The sequence below is a fragment of the Melospiza georgiana genome, chromosome 12 (genome assembly GCF_028018845.1).
Source record: "Melospiza georgiana isolate bMelGeo1 chromosome 12, bMelGeo1.pri, whole genome shotgun sequence".
In the NCBI taxonomy this organism is placed as follows: domain Eukaryota; kingdom Metazoa; phylum Chordata; class Aves; order Passeriformes; family Passerellidae; genus Melospiza; species Melospiza georgiana.
In genome coordinates, this window is record NC_080441.1 from 18,363,225 (window position 1) to 18,383,420 (window position 20,196).

At 51.6% G+C, this 20,196-nt stretch overlaps 2 protein-coding genes across 11 annotated transcripts in view; both read right to left on the reverse strand.

Annotated features, from left to right (window-relative positions):
* ARHGEF9 (Cdc42 guanine nucleotide exchange factor 9) overlaps positions 1–20,196 on the reverse strand; it is a 172,039-nt gene that overhangs the window by 107,419 nt on the left and 44,424 nt on the right. The window contains exon 1 of one of the 10 annotated variants that reach the window (XM_058032792.1): positions 18,118–18,258. The exons of 3 other annotated variants lie outside the window; for them this stretch is intronic. In XM_058032792.1, coding sequence (XP_057888775.1) covers positions 18,118–18,147 — 30 coding nt within the window. In that variant the 5' untranslated portion in view covers positions 18,148–18,258. Of the gene's footprint in view, positions 1–949; positions 1,012–1,114; positions 1,137–4,798; positions 4,901–18,107; positions 18,259–20,196 lie in introns of those variants that run through there. 6 more of the 10 variants (XM_058032796.1, XM_058032795.1, XM_058032793.1 and 3 more) reach the window with 6 other exon arrangements.
* On the reverse strand, positions 4,983–5,569 carry LOC131088605 (uncharacterized). The gene has a single exon (XM_058032799.1). It carries the CDS (start codon positions 5,160–5,162, stop codon positions 4,983–4,985), a length of 180 nt encoding a protein of 59 aa, XP_057888782.1. The 5' UTR covers positions 5,163–5,569.

The window sequence follows — 20,196 nt, forward strand, 5'->3', positions numbered from 1 at the left end:
CAGAGCAATTCCCAGGAAAAGCAGGAATAAGGAGCAGATGCCACATGGCCCTTTGCTGGTTAGAGCCACCCCAGCCGTCTGTCGTGCTCGCAGATTAAGGCTCATTTCCACCCAGGAAAGAAATTCAACCACAACTAATAAAATAAAGACAATAAATCACAGTTCCTCCAGCAGCTCTTCCTCCAGGAGCATCTATTTTTAGTGGGAAGCATCAATCACCACAGCTCCTGCTGTCTACAAGGGCTCCAACGGGCACAACCCAGGTAGGCAGAGCTGGGCCAACATGGGCACACACATGTTCCCCACCTGCACAGCCAGAAAGGGCACACACAGGACAAGATCATGGCTACACCTCAGTGCTGTGTGATATTCCTCTATCCCAGATGGAAAAGAGAAGCCACAAGGCAACAAAGAACAAAGGAACGCGCCCAAGGCCATACAGTAAATCCGTGGCAAAGCCAGGAGCTGGCAGAACTATCCTCTGCCAGCCCTGGAACCCCTGCACAAGCACCCTCCTCAAACAGGACAATTCTTACACAATTATCAACATTTGGGAGTTCTCCTCGAGCTTCCCAACTTCTCCTCATTGGAGCCTCCGCAGCTCCGAGACAAATCCTTGAGTTTTACCCAAATATCCCTCCCAAGGTTTCGCTGGGAGAGACACACTGAGCACATTGTCACACCCAGCTGAGAAAATGCACAGAGGAATTGGAACACACAGGGGGAGATCACCATTCCAACACGGAGCACACGGACACACATGCAGGCAGGCACGGCACACAGACAAACCCAGCTGAACACACAAACCAAGCACCACAACAAAATGAAATGACAACACAGACAGGGGTTTCTAGTCAGAAATTGAAACTAAAGCAACCAAAAAAACCAAAAAACCCAAAACCAACAAAACAACTAAAAAAAAAAAAAAAAAACCAACCAAAAAACTTACATGGATTTTTGGCAATTTTCCTTCAGACATTATACACAGCAGCTGGGCTGTGTACTGAATACCTGATCCAAAAAGAAATATAACCACATTATGCAAACAGATGGGGGCAGGAGTCAGGTGAACATGCAGCTCTTAATAACAGTCATCTACGGGCTGAGAAAGCACCTCTGCATTCCCACAGAAGGGCTGGCATCGGGGCAGATCTTCACTCCCTCCCCAGCAAACGCCAGGGCTGTGCTGCTGCCATCCCGGGGGAAAAGCCAAATGGCAGGACAGGGCAGAGCCACCGCGTCACCGAGCTCGGAGCTGTCCCATCCCCTCCAACTTGTCATGTGAGGTTTTAAACAGAGGTGGGAAATAGCCAGGGTGGGGGAGGAAGCCTTTCGAAACCCGAGGGGAAAGCACTTTATCTGCCTTAAAGACAGAGCATTAGGAGCGCCGTGCAGGCAGGACAAGCCGGGATCATCCCCACGCTTAAGCTCTCAGGGAAGCACCCGGAGAGGGGCACATCCCCCTTTCCCTGCCGAGGAGGTGCCTGAATCTTTAAGACGGCGGATTGCTGCTCGGGAGAAATGGACTTTTTATGGACTGTGGGAAACGGGGTTGCTATGATACAGGCAGAGGCATTTTCATGAATCCTGTGGCAAATAACATTGAATCCTGCTTAAGCAGACAACAGCAAGGCAGGTCTCCCATCACCCAGCCTCAGCAAACACAGCAGAAGCATGGAAAGAGATTATATGCATCACAAATATGCTTTCTGCAGACAAATTTGTATTTTTTTTTTCCTTTGGGGCCATATTTTTCAGAGGGTCAGCATTTTGATTCCTTTAAAGGAATGATCCTTCTGCCTCATCCCTGGGTCTGAGCATCCTGGGGGAGTCACGGGGCCAAAGCATTCCCAAGGACCCGAGCGTGACCCCAATGGTCCCACAGAGCTCTGGGACACGTTAAGCTCCAATCCCAGGGAATCTCACAGCAGGCAAATGCCACCCAAAGCACTGCAGGCACAGTCCCTTGGGGGAACAGGGATCTAGTGGGGACTGGCAGCGCTGTCACCCCAGAGAGCTCCCAGTGCTCACCGTGGGCTGAGCCGCTGTGCCCAGCTGGGCAGAACACAGGGGCTCCTGCACCCTTGGAAATGCCAAACTGCAGCTGCCAAAATACAAAACTGGGGCTGGGGCAGGGCTGGACAGGTGGACACTGAGGCCTGGGCTGGGAGACAGAGACCAAGCTAAACAAGCAGCCAGCCCAGCCCTCGCTCACTCTTTCACCTCTCGCTTCCTCTCTTTTGCCCCAAAATTCCATCAGGAAGCCCGAGATAACGAGAACAGTGCTGCTACAATAACAAAGTTTGCTGCTGCCAACTTTCCTATTGCTCTACATTAACTTTCCTTCTTTAACTCCACCAGCCTTCAGGAGGAATAAAAGGCAAAAAGTTGTAATAAAATCACAGGAATTCTCCCAAGCAAGCACGTTCCGCGACAGGAAGAACTCGGCTCCCGGCGCTCCCTCCCAGCAGCTGAGCGTGCACAACCCCTCATCCTCCCCATGCAGCCCCAGCACAGCCCCAGCACAGCCCCCAGGGATGGAACCACAGGGGAGAATGCAGAAGGACCATGGGGCATGGCAGGAACATCCAGCACCCAACACACACCATTCCCAAATATCCCCCCAGGAGTACGAGCTCTGGATCAAGGAATGCGCCCGGGAAACCGCGGCAGGTGCTGGGCATTCCTCGTAGAAATCATATTGAAAGGTAAACCTTAGTGCCAGAGAGCCCTGAGAAAATAAACATTCAGGCACAGCCATGGCCCATTGTAACTCGCTGGTCAGTTTTGGGGTTGGGTTTTTGCTCATTTTTCCAGCCTTTCTCCTCCAAATCCCTTTGTCGCTCAAGGCTGTTCCCCTGAAAGGATGATTTTGGCTGCTGTTTGATCAATTCCCTCTCCATGGTGATCTCAGCTCATTTATTACCTTTCCAGGAGATTCTGCAACCTATAAAACTAATGACACAGAATGGCCAACAGGCAAATAGAGCAAATTTGAGCCGTTTAACAACCCAAACCATCGTCAGCATCAATTTTATTCACTGGGTTTTTTTAGGGAAGAAGATTGACTCAGTCTGCTGTGGAGTGAAGCAGGTACCTCCTGCAGATAGCTACAAGTGCAGAGGGTGAACGGAGCCAGCAGGCACCACAGCATCTTCCTGGGGTTGGATCCCTGGCTCTCCCTTTCCTCCCCACTAAAACAGGCTCCTGCCCCACAACACTTTTGGGGATAATTGTTCTTACCCTAGCACTCAGGGAAAAATTTTTTCTCTTTTATTTAGAGATAAAAGCACTTTGAAAGTGCCAAATTTGCAGGATTTAACTCCGTTTCCAGTCATGCCACCATGGAAAAGCCATCGGCTCCCGAGCCCTGCTCAGCATTTAACTCCCAGCACACAAACCTCCATTGGGAAATAACTCCATGTCTCCATCTGTAACCTCCAGCTCCGTCTTTATCTATCAGTTACATTATTATTTTTTTCCCAGAGGACATCAAATAAATAATAGACAGCTGGAATAAGCATTAACTAATTAAATTATCAAGGCAATAAAATTCCAGTGACCATCAGCAAAGATAAAAACATTTTCAAACTGATACTTTTGTTTGTTTTAAGCAATTCTGATTTTTCTGGAGGGTGAAATAATATATTTTAAAAATCCTGAAGACCTCTAACAGAAGCACAGAACAGAGATATGTTTTCCAGAGGAAAAGGCATTACTCTTTCCAGACATTCCCTTCGTATTGTCTCCAAACTTCTCGTGCTGCCACTGGAGCCCCCAGCCAGCCCTGCTCCCAAGCTGTAAACATTGCAATTTCGGGCTAGAAGCACCTCTAACTGCTGGACACCTTTCCAGCAAGCCCATAATGCACAACTTAGCACTTCATTTTCCAGAAAATCAATGTAAATAAAGTCACGCGAAGCAACCCATCTCAAAAGCTCGTTATCCTTGAGGTGAGCAAAGATTTTTCTTAGATACATTCCCCAAAATTTTATAAATACACACACACATGAAAAAAAGAAAAGCAAGCCAAAATCAGATCTCTAGAAAATCAAAGCAAAACCCAACCCCTCCGTATCTGTTGCTTTAGCAAAGAAAAACAAAGCTTGTATTTCCCTTTCTCCCTTTGATCTTTCCTTCCCAATTTGCAGAGACAGAAACCACGTACAACCAGAATAAAAACCCAGCAGGTTATGTTTTGGTGCCTCTCACATCTCTAAAGAAAGGAGCTGGGTTACATCAGTGTGGACATAGAATTTGGAGGCTTTGGGGCTGAATCTTCAGAAATCAAATCAGATCATCAAAGCAACACAGATAAATACAGTAAGTAGAATTTTTCTCTCTTTTTTTTTTCTTTTTTGTGGCTGAATGTTATTTTAGCAAAGATTTAATCCTTTAATAGGATTTCTCAAACACCACCCTCCCCCCTAAAAAATGCCCACAGCTCGATTCCGTTGCACACAGCAGCACCTCTCACCTGGCACCTACACGGTTACTCTCACAGACATTGCACATTAACTGCTTGCTAGAAATCGCACACAAAATGACTTATTATTAACTTGAGCCTCTATTTCAAAGGAAAGCAAAACAACACAGCCAGTGCTCACCACAGACAGACCATTTCCACTCTGCTGCTGCCTAAAGAAGCACAGCTCTGTCTCGCTAGCACAGAATCACGGAGCACTGGATCGCTATTATTATTATTTATCACATTTAAAACCCCGGCAAAAGCAGCTACACTTACAGGCATACTTAAAAGACAAGACATGACAAAAGATTTAGGGAGAGATAATAATACCAACGTCATACATATCACAGCGAGGCCATGTTGAAGCTCAACGCGTTTCCCCCCTCAGTAAGAAATCTCTCTCTCTCTTTCTCTCTCTCTCTCGCCTTTCTCTCTCTCTCTCTCCCGCTCGTGCTCTCTTGTTGAATTGCTAGTGGTAGTAGTAGCCCCCAACAGCTCAGGAGAAAAAATCCATTTAACGAGTGCCCAGGAAGAACATGAGTATGACATTCACAAGCAATAGCACCACAATCACTGCAAAAACGACCACCGTTTGAACATCCAAGGTCATGGTGCAATGCAGAACACTGTAGTGTTCGAGGTGTGGGGCTGGCAGATTTGGAGAAGTCAACCTCTGCTCTGTAAGACTGTCCATACATCCACCATGCTAGAATAGAGGAGAAAACTGTTCCTGGTTTTGGGTTGGTTCGTAATGCTTTGTGCTCTGCCTTTAGTTTCTCCCCTATCTGCTGTCTCTAGCTCATTCTGAGCCCGCTAAGTGAAGCATCATCACAACCAGTGAGCACTCGGGATGCAAAATCCTTCCTTTAGGAAAAGAGCGAGCGCTGTCTGCAAGCTTCTCTCTCTGTCTCGTCCCCCCTCTCTCTCCGGGTCTCTCTCGCTGGCTGGCTCGCTTTTTAATTCGTCAAGCCAGTGCAGATACGGAGCCCGTGTGAGTGTGACAGCTCTGCAAGCTGCTGCGGCTGCATCCCTCGGAGCGAGGCGGACCCTGGCGCATACTAATCAGCTCCAGTGACCAGGCAGCGACGGCATCCTGGCTGTCACTCAAACGCAGAAGGAAGCGCTGGCTCCATAAATACGCGAGGCTTCCGCCCGCCGTGACAGCGAGCGCCACGCAGCCGCGGCTCTGCCCCGCGCTCCCGGCGCGCCGCTCCCGGATGCTCCGGCCCGGCGGCTCCGAGGCGGCTCCGAGGCGGCTCCGAGGCGGCTCCGAGGCGGCTCCGAGGCGGCTCCCAGCGCTCCGAGCCGCGCACATCCCGCTCCGAACCGCCCCGGGATGCGGCTGCCCTGGAAGCGCCCTGGAAAACGCAGCCCCGAGCCCGCTCGGAACGGGGAGGGGAGCGGGAGCAAAGCGGCCAAAATAACAAAAAGGCAACTCGTGGTAACCTGGGAATTCGCTGTGAGACTGAAATGTGGGAGTGGGGCAGGGGGAATCACGGTTTAGCTCTGTGCAGTCGTTCTCCCATCACGAGCCCTATAATATCTCCCCTCAGCACTGTGCTGGCTGTCTCCAGCTAAGAGTTAAACTGAATTCTGACTCTACAGACAGAGATCTATAAAAGGGGGGTAGGACAGATGGAGGACCTTTATTCCTTCTGCAGCAGCCAGAAATGCTCATTCCTACATTAAAATCACACACACACACTCAGGGTTTATGATCCAGGTGCCAGGTGCTATATCCCAAACCCCAATCTCAGCTCCCAGAACCAGCAGGTACCTCAGAGAGGCATCACAACGCACACAGACCAGATACACTCAGCTGGAAAAAGCAAACGATTTTCCAGACAAAGACAAATATAGAAATGCTGCCAATGCATATGCATAATGCACTAAAATGTGCATCCGGGGGCTGAGCACGGCACCTTCCAGGAAAGCTGCGCCTCCGAACGCTCCCACACAGACACGAGGCCAACAGGCACCACACAGCACCTGGTCTGTTCTCCTGCAGCAAACGGGGAGAGCTGGGCAGCATTTCATGTCTAAACCTGGCCAACCTCATGCTTTAACCCCACCACCAAGGGCAGCCTGTCCTGCAGTGTCCTCCCTGGGGAAGGGCAGGACCAGGGGGTGATGCTCCTGCCCCATCCTCCAAAAATTGGAGAGATCCCAGGGGAATGCCCCATGACCTCTCTGGACTCCTCTGTCTCCTTTTTGGACATAAACCTCTGGTGTTTGTGGATTAATTTTTGTAACAACCCCACCACAAACCCAGCTGTTCAATTCAAGGCTTGCTTCATTTTCTTTCTTTCTTTGCCAAGAGAGCTCCCTCAAAAACAGGAGCATCCTGTATCCACCCCAAACACCATCAAAGGAGAGACCATGTCAGGACTGTCCCCTCTTCACAGGGTCTCCCTCAATGGTCTCCACTCAGACCCACTGGTTTGTGCCAGACCAGCACTCAGCCAGCCCCATCCTGCTCATTTCTGACCAGCTCTGGAGCACGTGCAGGCTGTGATGTGTTTGCAGATGCAGAGGCTGGGCGGTGTTGAGCAGCATTAGAAACAAGAGCAGTTTGGGTTCCTTATGAGGTTTATTTTGGGTGATAAGTGCCAGCCAGAGGCTCCCTCCTGCTCTCTCCAAGCAGGGAGTTTCTCATTCAGGAAGGCAGTGAAAAGCCCTTTTTCACCTGTAAAATCACAGGAGGCTCCTTTAAAGCTGCCCCAGGCTGCCCTGTTAGCACACAGGCCAGGCTGGATCCAGGTGATGGATCTGCCTCACCCCCAGCTTCCAAACCTGCATTTTCTATCAAGGATCCATTTTTAGGATAGCCAGTCTGTCTGATGTAATTTTAGACTAATCAGAATAGCAAACATAGAATGATTTGGGTTGAAAGGGACCTCGGAGATCGTTTTGTTCCAACACGTAATAGATGTGGAATATTTATTATTATTGCTACCATCCTTTCCCAAAACAACACAGGCAATTTTCCAAACCATAAACCTGAACTTACAAAAACAGCCAGGAAATTCCAGTTTCAATCTCAGAAGCAGCAACGACTTCCCCACAACATACAACCAGCCTGAATTCAGAGGGGTTTTATGGCCACGTTATCTTTTCCTCTAAACTGCAGTGAGCACAGAGGGAGCCTGGGTGTGGAGCCCAGAGGAAATGTTAGAAGCAGCCCGGTGGGGATGTTCTGCTGGTCCCCACTTCCCCAGGGCCTGGGGACCTCAGCAGGCACAGCCCATCCCTGGCTCTGCCTCCTGGAGGTGCCAGCGAGGTTTCAAGGCAGAAGCCCCGCAGGGAGCCTGGGGAGCCAAAGCAGGGCAGGGGGAGCAGCAGAGGCTGGGAACCCTCCAGAACAAAGGTGCACACCTCACACATGCTCACTGAGCACTTCCGGAGCCCAACGGGAGGGATTCACTGCCAGCACCGAGCCTGGCAGCGCTGGGCTGGCATTCTGCGAGAGCCGAGCCACTCAGAGCGCGGGGGAGGGCACGGATCACAAACAGAGCCATAGAACCACAGGGCCAGCCCCGCCTGGGCTGCCGGCCCCAAACCCCACCACGGGAGGCTGTGGGGACCCCACTGCTGTGCTGCCTGCCCTGGGGAGCCGGGGGGATGCTGCACCCGGGGGATGCTGCGCCCGGGGGATGCTGTGCCCGGGGGATGCTGCACCCGGGAGGCTCAGCCACAGCATCCCCTTCCCCAGGTCCAACACCCCCTAAAAGACCAGGCAGGAAAGCCCCGGGTGCCTGCCCTCACCCAGGGACAGTTTGGGGCTCCAAAGGAGGGTCTGGGTGTGTAACAAGAGCACAAACAGATTTACTGCAGAGAAGCTTCTATTTAAATGATATTCGCAGAATTCCCAACAGTACTTGCTGCTTTATATAATTTCCCATGCCTTCTGCGTGCACTAAATGTTAATTTTACTACGAAAATGGATGGTACCTTCTCTTAGAAGCCTTCCTGATAAAGCACACCTACACAGCAGGGGTTTATATAAAACCACGGTGAAGTTGAACTTCATAGAATTCTTTGTGGGAAGTTTGGTCTGAGGTTCTGTATAGAGCGAAAGGAGGAAGGGGAAGATTTGTATCAGTTACATAAACCACACACCCCTCAGTGCACAGAACACGCTCCAGGAGCTTTGGGAACACGGTTTGTGATGCAGGACCAGCCAGGGCTTGTGCTGGACGAGAAGGGAGGGTGGAATTTCAGCACCTCTGCGAGGGACAGCAGCGGGGAAGGAGCCGGGGCTCCGCTCACATCACACCCATCCCGCTTTGTACCCGCACCCAAAGGATGGACACGGGTACAGGGCAGGCAGTTCTGGACACCCGAGTAACAAACAGGGGGCCCTACACTGACATTAAGTACAAGACAGAAATTCTGCAAGCCAAGGAAGCGGATGATGCCAAATTCTCCCGTGCGGAACGCGCCGGGCTCAGCCTTGTGACCACGTCTCCCTCCAATGGATGTCTCCAGTAATCAGCACATCCCTCTCCTTGCAGCTCGGCAAACAGCAGCCAGGGTCTGGGGCTGCAGTGCTGACAGATCCTGCCCTCCCCGAGCACGGGCAGCCCCCAGACCCCCACACCAGGAGGGGCCAGGACAGTGCAGGGGCTGGGGCTGTGCACAGTGTCAGCCCCAATTCCCTGTCCTGATGTCAGCCCCAATTCCCTGTCCTGATGTCAGCTCCAATTCCCTGTTCTGCTGTCAATCCCTGCACAGAGTAACACCCTCCACTCTGGGACAGGCACAGTGGAGTAACTTATTTTAGATGCCTCACCTTGGAACAGGAAACTCAGGCTAAAGATTGTGTCATAATTACAAAGGAAGATCATGTTTTCATTATGTTGTGTTTCCTACTGTTAAAATTAACTGAAGCCTGACAGGAAGAAATGTAAAACCACGCACACAAAATAAATCAGATGGACTCCTCAGAGGCAGTCTGGAGAGTCACATGTTCCTGTGGCAGGGGCTTGTACCCTGCTGGGTTTCCTTTAGACTGGCTAGGGCTCTAGTCCATCATGAACAATTCCAATTGAATGTGAGGAGCAGAGTTCTGTCCCAACACATCAGCTCCACCTTCTATTAACTGAGAAAATGAGCTACTAAACTCTTAGCCTTAATTAACCAGAGAATTCTGGCCATGCTAGTGTAGGAAGCAGTGTGGCAGAGCCCTGGGATGGTACAGGAGGAGCCCAAATCTGCTGCCCTTTGACCAAAGGAGCTAGGTCTCAGTGAACTGGGGGAAATTTCACACAAAACAGTGTGGCTCATGATTCTGAGCAGGAATAAAACTTGTCTGGATGGATGAAATCCATGGCCAAGGGGAAAACACTGCTGGTGGCTGTCAGCCCCAAACTGCTTCAGCTCCTTTGTACTCCCACTTGGAGCACAAGCTCTAACCCAGAGCTCTGTGGCACCATGAGGGAAGTTTAAACTTCCCAGCTGAATTAATCCTGCCCCCGAGAAGGAACAGGAAGTTGTGGTACCCAGGGACACAGGAGCACCTTCTCCTCCATTCCCAGGGGTGTGGGGGTACCTGCTCTTCCATTCCCAGGGGTGGTACCCAGGGATGATTCCCAGGGATGGTTCCCAGGGATGTGCAGCATGTTCTCCTCCATTCCCAGGGATGTGCAGCATGTTCTCCTCCATTCCCAAGGATGTGCAGCACCTTCTCCTCCATTCCCAGGGATGTGCAGCACCTTCTCCTCCATTCCCAGGGATGTGGGGGTACCTGCTCCTCCATTCCCAGGAATGTGCAGCACCTTCTCCTCCATTCCCAGGGATGTGGAGCATGTTCTCCTCCATTTCCAGGGATGTGCAGCACCTGCTCCTCCATTCCCAGGAATGTGCAGCACCTTCTCCTCCATTCCCAGGGATGTGGAGCATGTTCTCCTCCATTCCCAGGGATGTGCAGCACCTTCTCCTCCATTCCCAGGGATGTGGGAGCACCTTCTCCTCCATTCCCCGTGTCCCACGTGGGTGCTCCCAAACGCTGCTGTGACACTGGACACCAGGGGGTGACTCACAGACTCCAGCAGAGATTATAAGAAAACCATTAAATTTTTTTTCCTAAATCTAGGCAGGAATTAAGCTCAGGGTTTCAGAGATTAAAGGCCAGTGAGATTAGGATTTGCTGTTTCCAAAAAGGAGGATTTCCTTAAGCTGGGAGTTGCCTCTTTTTCCTTTCTCTTCCCAGAATGCCTGACAGAGCCCTCCTTTCCATCCTGGGCCAGATGGGAGGCACCAGCCTGAGAGCTGCAGAGCTGCTGCAAAGGCAGATTTTTTTCCTCAGGAATCTCCATAATCTTTTATGTTTACGAAATAGCTTCATGGGAAGCTTTAAAAATCCCCAAACGCCTAAAAGTCCTTACCCAAACTGCAAAATGGAGGAATACTTGTAGAGACTTGGACTTGGGCCTGATTTTGGCTGTGAAAAATCAACTTTCCAGTCACCCACAGTTCCTTGCCTGCCCACTCCATCCCTCAAATGGAAAGTTTCCTCACTGTCCACATGAACTTGGCACTTTTTTTCCAGTAATTTCCTCTTCTTAAGGACTGCAGAAGCTGAGAGATAGCAAAGCAGCAAAGTGGGAGAGAAGGTGGATGTGGGAGAGAGCAGGGAAGGACCACATGAAGCAAGATGCCTGGAGTGCTGGAAAGAGAAGAAATTCAGTTCCTAAGCCCACTTCTGCAATGTTTAGAGCACACAGGGCCCTGCTGGAGGTTGAATTCAGCTGCACCTGCATGACCACCTGGCCAAGAGCTGCACAAAGCTCAGAGGCCATGGGGAAGGACCTGAGTATCTCCAGGCCACTGCTCCAAGCATTCAGTGAAAAAACCCACACAAATTGCACCCAAAGATGGGGAGCAGCTGAGCCACAGCAGCAGTGGCCCCATGGAATCAGTGCCACAGCCTGGGACACTACCCAGACCATGCTGAAAGGGCACAGAGAGCCTGTCAGGGGGGGCTGAGTCCACTGTGCTCCTCTGGATTGCACTGAGAACAACAAATCTTCTATTTTTAAGTTGACTTGAACTTAAAGCATTGAGACAGGCTAAAATCTCCTGCCCCTGGCAATGGTGGTGGAGTGCTTTCTGCTCTCTTTGCATCTACTGCACATTCCAGCCTGCACTCCAGAAGCATCTTCACATTCCCAGTGGTGAAAAAGAAAATAAAACCCCCTCAAATCCTGCAGAAATCAGATGTGGTAACACCAATTACCCTGGTCACAGAGAAAGACTTCAGGGGCTGAGCAAGTTCTGTTTAAAAGGACCCATCTAATTCTGATGCTCAACCTTATGTAAGCTCTCCTTGTCTGAAAAAAACCTCAGCCTCTGGCCTAAAGGAACACAGAGACCTTTATTCCTTAATTTCATTTCTCAACTTTTGGGTTCACTGTTGAGCCTGGAAAAAGGTGAAGAAAGCAAAGCCCAAAGTGCAGAAAAATGCAAGCCAGGTCCCTTCCTTGGGGGAAGACAAGTGCTCCCTCCAGGCACTCTGACATTAAATTGCAGAATCTTCACATCAGCACATGTCTGGGCAAAGTGCTGTGTGAAAAATAAATTATTACATGCTAGAAACTAAATTCTGAATTCAGGGTCAGTATCACCCAGAGAAATTCAGCTGCAGAGGCACAGGGAAACTCTTTGGCATGAAAATCAAAGGGTGCATTTCAGCACCTGCAAGGGAATGAGGAGGAAAAGCAGTCGGCCAGAGCTCCCTGCAGCCTCCTCACCCCCCTCCTGTGACACTTGGCTCTGGCTTCCCTGGGCTTCTCCTCGTCAAGACACTGAGAAAAGGAAAAACCATCTCATTAAGAAGCTGACCCATGGGTCTCATGTTCTTCACACAAATTAACCCAGAGAATTGGATGTGTTTCATAGAAATCCTTTTCTCCCCCTCTCTCTGCCTCCCAAAAAAAGGAGAGGGAACAGCCTATTGAATCTGGCACTCTTTTAATGAAGAAAACACTGCAAGCCAACTTAATGAAGTAGGAATTCCAGATGGATGGCAGTAGGTGTATGAATAGAACATAGTGCACTCATTTTTATCAGCAATATCAGCATTAAAAAAGAACTTTAGAGCCTTTCTCTACTTTTTTTTTTCCTTTCTCCCAGCAAGGCAGGTGAATGCCAGGAGGCTCCATTCCCTCTCCCAGCTCAGTGGGATTCCTTGCAGTGACAGTGAGCACAGGCTGCTGCCTTCCAGGAACGGGCAGCACTGCCCTCCTGCAGTTTGTGACAATGTGTGACAGCCCAGGGGACAGTGGCTGTGCCAGAGGGACCCTGGCTGTGAGGGATCACAGGGACAATGCCCCTGTGTGGGACACAGGAGGGCACCTGGTGCTGTGCTGGCACAAGCAGCACACTGGCAGTTCTGTGTGGGGATCAGCAGCACCAAAAGGAAAATCCAGGGGGATGGAGCTGAGGTTTGTTGTGCTGCCTGGAACAGGGCCCTGCAGGAGTGGTGAGTGCTTCAGGTGCTGCTGAAACAACCTGGCAGAGCAGGTGTGGTGCAATTCACTGCCCAGCGTTATCCTGGGTCACACCCAAGGAATTCTGCAGCATGGCAGAATGGGAGGAAGGGGCTGGGATCCCCTCTGAACACACTTCTGTACAAGAGCACTCCTTGGCTTCACTGGGACTCACCTGAGCTCCAAACAAGGAATTCTTAACTTCTCATCCACACTAAGCTGGAGATGGCCCAGCCTGAGCCTGCACTCCTGCCTTTCCCAGACACAGCACTCGGCCAGTCCCTACCAACACCTCTCCTCTCCCTGCCCATATTACATAATAAGCATCTTTATTTCTTTTTTCATAAGTTGTCTTTTCATAACAATAGAAACTATTGGAGCCCGAGATAACTTGATGAATTTTTCCTATTATCTAAGAGCTTAGTCACTCAGGGAATTAGTCATGTTCAAAATAACAGCCAGGCTCAAAGAGATTCAGAGCAACCATTCCAGAGCAGAAGCAGCTAATGTCATAAATACATTAAGATGTCAGCTTGAAGCATTTCAGAGATTTTTCAAGAAGTGTTCAAAAAAGAAAAACTCTTTGATGAGATACAAGGAAATCAGGTTCTCAGCAGTTAAAAACCGTTGTGGTTTGCAAAGGCTGCGGTGCTCAAACACAAACCCTGAGCAGGAGGGACAGATGGACATGGTGACCACATGGGGTGTGTGGCTTCCCAGCAAGCACAGCCTGCTCAGAGCTCCACAAAATCCTGCTTCCTATGCCTATGGCACCCTCCCAGGGTTTTCCAGACATTCCTGATGTATGTCAAGAGACACAGGAGTCACTGGTGTGTCCCTTATCCAGCAGGTGGGAACCCCATGGAAATGGAGCCAGGCCTCCTCCCAGCCCCTCCTGGGACTGACACAAGGACAATCATCAGCATGGAGCAAGGATTTATCAAACATTTTTATTTACCACAGCATCAGCTCCTTCTTAACCTGGATATTTGGCAGAGCAGCACTAGCAGGAGGCTGGAACTGAAAGGTTAAAGCAGCCCCAAATTGGGAGAGAAATGGAAAAGTAAACAGCAACTATGTAAGAAAAATCCCACACAGAAATGCCTTGGGGGGATGGACCTGGGGCTTTGGAGGCTCCATGGCCCTGCAGCACCCACAGAATTCTCCACTGCATGCAGAGCTCAGGCAAGACAAGCAGCAACCTCCAGTGACAGGAGACCTGCATGAACAGGAACAAACTTCCAAATGTCCCACTCTGCTGGAAAATCCCTCCCTGCTGAGGCCACAGGGCATGGAGAGCAGGCAGCATCCTCTGCAGGACACCCACAGCACTCAGGAGCTTGCTGGGACTGCTCCAGCAGCAGCCAGCTCTCCCTGCTCCCTTTGATCTCTGCAGGAAAACTGCTCTGGGCCTCTTCAGTCCCATTTTTCCCCAAGGCCTGGATATCACAAGCTCCTCTTTCCACCCGGCCCTGGCCTGGCAGCTCTCCACCAGCTGCTTTTGCTTATCCAAACTTTCAAAACTGAAAGTCAAACCCAAACTGCTTTTTTCTACTTCTCTTTTCCAGACTTCACATTGAGATTTTTAGGATTGTGGAGTGCAAGGAGTACTTTGTGCTTCCAATACCCTGTGATTTTCAGACTGATAAGTGAGGAAAAATGCTGCTGACCTGCCCCACTCAGGGGCATCTCCACCACTTGCAGCTTTTGGCCCTTTGATTCACTGAATTAATTTTCACCATATTTTAGGCTGTGATGATTTACAAGAGTTTACTTTTTTCTTATGAAAGAAATGGAAAATATTGACAGCAGCTTGATTTTAAGTATTTCAACAATAGGCAGTGTAAAAATATCACTATTTAGGGCTGTGAAAGAAAAAATCTGGGACTGCACCTATTGCAGGTGATGGCTGCACTCACCTGGACTGTCACAGGCACAACATTAAACCCAAAAGAGACCCTTTGTGAGGAAATACCATGGAAGATTCCCACTTCTGTTACTTGCATTACAGTCAAAGACTTGAGAAAAAACTCTGCCCTTGTCAGGTAAAAAACTATTCCAGAAGAGGCTGAATTTTGTTCTGATTTAATCCAACTCATTTGATTACCATGCTGGATCAATACCCTCTGAAGAATGCCAGACCAAATAATCATTGCACTCACACACTGCTCAGATGTGCAGATTGATTCTCATCACTACCAATGACAATTAGCTGCATTTTTCTAGATTAGGAACAGATACTAGAGAGTTTAGCAACGTGGTACCAGTGAAGCATGGAAAACACCCCCGTGGGATGCCAGCATAATTGGCAAAAGATTAATTGTTTAAAATATGGGAAGCAGCACATGCAAAGGAGGGAAAAAAGAAGCTCCAACAGCTTAATATTATGGAATAATAGCAAGGGTTTAGGGGCTGATTTGGAAAAAAAACACCTGCCACAAGAACAAAAGGTACTATCACTTGTAAAGCATTAGTGACATGCTTCTTAAAGATGAGTAACTCTGAGCCTTGAACCCAAGCTGAGAACAATAGAAAACAGCATTTTGAATAAATCAGTGCTGTGTAGAATTTGGGAGAAACTAGGCTAAAATCCAGATTTTGACCAATGTGCCTGAGCAGAACAAAGTCCAGGGGTGCTGCCAGAATAAATGTGTATTGCTGGTCTTCAGCAGCACAGTGAAAATAATACTGGAGTTAAAAAGACAGCTGGAAAACCATACCTGAGACTCAGTGCCCATGGAAATGGGTCCAGTGATGCTCAGGATGAAAGGCTGAGGTTCTGCACTGCATGGGAGGCTGTGTGAACAGAGCAGCCAACCTTCACTCAGGGGCAGAGCTGGCTGATAGTTCCACAGCACATTTTAGCCAGCAGACTGAGGTGATAATATTCCCACTGATTACTGAAATGCAGCTACTCCTGGTGCGGAGTAACTCACTTGTTTAGCACAGTCCACCAAATGATCAACATCTGAAGTACTAAAATTTCAAATAACTTACCAGTGGGGACAGCAAGGAAAATGTGCATTGGAGGGAATACTGCTATCCACACTAGCACTTGGCCAGGACATCTGGACTGACACACCTTGTCTTGCTAAAGGAGCAGAACTTGTAGGGTCCAAGGGTTGGCAGGACCTTGGCTTTAGGTGCTCCCAGCATCCCTGTGCCCCAAGGGCAGGAGCCCCTGACCCCTCGGGCCAGCCATGCCCAGGGACACAGACTCCTCGCCACCAGGGACTGCAAACACCTTCACTGGATTTATCTTACTTGGTTCAGTTTCACTTTGCTGCTTTGAAATAATTTTTTATTTTTCAGGTATCTGGAGATATGTGGAGTATCTCCAAACACTGCTGAGGCTGCTGAACTGCTGTATGAAATACAGAAACCACAGCTCTCTCTTTTATTTCTCCCTTGTTAGAGGGAGCAATATTGGGGAATTCCTGCTACAAAATCAACTAATGGAGTTTTACTTTCCCAAGAAAATATCTTCTATTACACCCTACAGTAACCACTGTAATTTCTCTCGAAAAGAAAGCAAAGATTAGACTAATGAGAACAGAATAACACAGCCGGCAGCACGGAAGGGATCTGGGAAGATGAGAGGGCAAGAAGGCGTCAAGTCCTGTGCTGGGGCAATTAGGAAAGCACTTTGTCCTGCAGCAAGGCAGTCCCTCCCCAGCGGGGCTCAGCAGCCACCGGGGAGAAGGGGGAAATGGAGGCGAGAGCCCCATCCGGCTTCACTTTTATCCCTGACACGGGGCGGGACAAGGAGGACAGAGGAAAGACTCCCATCCCTCCGGGTGCTCCGAGGGTGGAAGGCGGCAGCAAAGCCCCCGAGGTGCTGCTGGGTGCCAGACAAGCCCTAACCAGGACCCCAAACAAGCGCGTTGAGCTGCAGGCTGCTGCCTACACCGCACAGGGCACTGCCAGCACCGGCGGAGCCCTGCGGGAGCACAAACCCCCGGGCCGTGTGTGTGTGTGAGGAGCGGGGAGGGCATGGAGGGAACGGGCAGCGATCCCTCTCCAAGGCTCCCCGCAGGCAGCAGCATCTGCCCGTGCCCCCGGAGCCGGAACGCGGGGGCTGAGTCGGGTGACGCCAGCTCGGCCTGAGCCCTGAGCCCTGAGCCCTGAGCCCTGTGCCCGAGCCGGAGCAGCCCTCAGGGATGGCCGAGCCGGAGCAGCCCTCAGGGATGGCCGAGCCGGAGCAGCCCTCAGGGATGGCCGGAGCTGGGAGCAACCCTCAGGGATGGCCGGAGCTGGGAGCAACCCTCAGGGATGGCCGGAGCTGGGAGCAGCCCTCAGGGATGGCCGAGCCGGAGCAGCCCTCAGGGATGGCCAGAGCTGGGAGCAACCCTCAGGGATGGCCGAGCGGGACCAGCCCTCAGGGATGGCCGAGCCGGAGCAGCCCTCAGGGATGGCCGAGGCGGGAGCAGCACCGAGAGAGCCGAGAAGGGCAAATCCAGCAGCACCTGCAAAGCGCAGCTCCGCACGGAGCCGTGCGGGAGATGCCAGTGCAAGGCGGGCTGGGGCGGGAGGAGCATCTCCAAACACCCGCATCGCTTCCCGGGGAAGTTTCTCACTGGGCTGGGGGAACTTCCCCGCTTTCCCCCGGCCATGCAGCCCTCGGAGCCGGCTGGGCTCGGCTGGGCTCGGCTGGCAGGGCGGCAGGAGCTGCCTTGGCGGCTGTGCCGAGCCGGAGGAGTGTCTGTGTCTGCCAGGCTGCTGCAGGCGCGCCCAGGCTCGGCACGCCGGGCTCCCCCCGCACCGCAACTCATCATCGGGCGGAGGGGCACGGTGACAGGTCCCGGCTGCCCCGGGCACAGCCAGCCCTGTACCGGCACTCCTCTCCTCCAGTGCTCTCCCACCGCACACCCCACACGCCGGGGAACCGGGCAAACCCTGTGCTCTCCCCCACGAACCCACCGGCTCGCCCTACGGAACCCCCTCCCACGCCCCGAGGCATGCCCACCCTCCTTCCTTCCTTTCAATTCCTTCTTTTGCTCAGCAGTTTGGGAATGCAGAGTCTATAAAATGGCTACAGAGTGATCAATGGTTTCAAGGACAGGGAGTAAAGGAGGAGTCAGGAGATAGGACGAAGGTTCATTTCCCTGTCAAAGTACTGCAATAAGAGGAAAAGAGAAAGACATAGCTACCTGAACTCACCATTCCTGTTCCATCCCTTAGCCACTGCATCTTGCTTCTGATGATGTCCTTATTATCAGGGAGGGGAAGGAAAAAAAAAATCCCTACTGCCTGGCGAGAGCTGGCAGGAAAAAAAAGAAGCCCCCCACCCCCACCCTAGCCTGGAGCTTTCAGTCAGCCATCCCTCAGCCCGGCAATCCCGTGCCTGTCAGGAGCACGTTATTAGCAGCCTCCTCACTACCTGGGATTTGTGCTTATTTATTTCAGTCACGGACCGAGGGATTTGAGGGGAGGGGGATGTCCTTTTTCTTTCTTTTTTTTTTTTTTTTTTCCTGCCGTGCTTTGAAACTCTGCAGGAGGGGAGGGGAGTGGAAGGGAGGGGAGGGAGGGGGGACCGATGCGAACTTGGGGAGGGTCCCCGCGGGCACCCCGTGCCCTCCTGCCGGGGCCGGTCACCCTCGCCCCCAGCGCTGCAGGACGCCGGCTCTGCAGAGCCAGCACATGCTCCACGCTCAGCAAGGGCTGGGGATTTTGCTGACGTTCAAAGGGCAGCAGGTTCTCACTCTGCTCTGCACATGAACAAGGATGAGTCCCCTTCCCACTGACAGCAAAGCTCCCGGCCCAGCCCAGCGCTGCACCTGCCCGGGGTGATCCTCCCCCAGCACCGGCGCCCTGCTCCCCTCTCCGCCTGTTCATCCCCTGCCTGCTGCCCCGGATTTCCCCCACTTTCTGGCCACCGCTGCACACTTAAGAAAGCAAACACACTCGCTAAGCGTTGCTCATCGATCCGGCCACCCACCACGTCGAGGGAGAGGAGCTGGCGGTGTCTGGCGCTGGTTAGAAGAGGCGGCGGCAGCATATGGGATGTGTAGAGCCAACTGGGAACGGGGCTGAATCCTGGCGGATCCTCCAGCCGGGACACGCACGTCGACATGGTCCGGCCCATGCTGGGACAGCACACGGGGCTCCGGCACCTGGCCAAGGCCGCTCACGGCGCCGGTGGCGCAGCCCCCGCCGCCATCCCGGGGCTCGGTGCCCACAGGAAGGGGCAGCCCGCAGAAGGACTGACACACCCCTGAGGACAGGAAAATGCCCCACCAATATTCCCAAAATCCCCTCTTTGGCAGCTGAGGCCGCAGGGATAGGACAGGGCAGGTAGGAACCCTGGAGACAACGTGGGGAACGGCCGGCAGCGTGCTCTGGGCACAGGCAGGACACTGGGGACACTGGACAGGCTGGATCCACGCACAGGATATGCTGTAAAATCTGTGCAGGAGCTCCAATCTCCTCACTTACAGCTGCAGAGGATTTAGGGTTGTGTTTGTAAGGGTTTTTTCTCCATGCGTCAAGGGCAGAAGGGCATTTGGATCTCCCGCTCCTGGCCTCTGGAGGAGTCAACATTTTTCCTGCAGCTGGAGATTTTGAGTCAGGGAACAACACGCAGCTCCTCGTGACTGCCACTTTCTGCTGGTCCTGTGCCACTCAGCAGGATCAGGGCTTAGGTGTCTTCACTTATTTATTGAAATGGGACAGACCAGAAGTGCAGGCAGGACTGAAGGATGCTGCCCAGCATCTCTGCACTGCTGAGGCCCCACACAGCCTGCTCCAGTTCCATCAAGCCATATCCCATCACCTTTTGCACAGGCACTGACAGCCATCATTGTTCCCAGAGATGGCTGACAAAAGAAGGAGTCAGGAGGCAAATGCTTATAGCTGTCCAAACTTTGGAATTCTGCCTAAGTTTCCAGTGACAGAAACACCAGGCAAGTTATTTACATCCACAGGAGGGCTCTGGTTGGAAAATCCCACCTCTGACAGCTACTCTGGAGTGTGTTGTGAATCCTCTCCTCTCTGGGGAGGGCCCCATCTCCTGCAGCAGGTGATGGCCACGGCTTTGTGCAGCCCTGGAATTCAGATCTCACAGGTACCTCACCTGTTCAGGGTGTCAGACACAGCCAGCACAGCCTCACCAACTGATTCAAAACCTGCAGGGCCTGGGAGAGCTGGGACAGCAGAACTGACTGACAGACAGACAGACATCCTGAGTGGACACTGCTTCCCTCAGAAACTTGCACTCAATGCAGAGCAATGATCAGGTTG

Coding starts and splice junctions, on each gene's coding strand:
- LOC131088605 (XM_058032799.1), bottom strand. CDS start 5,162: ATGGACAGTCTTACAGAGCAGAGGTTGACTTCTCCAAATCTGCCAGCC.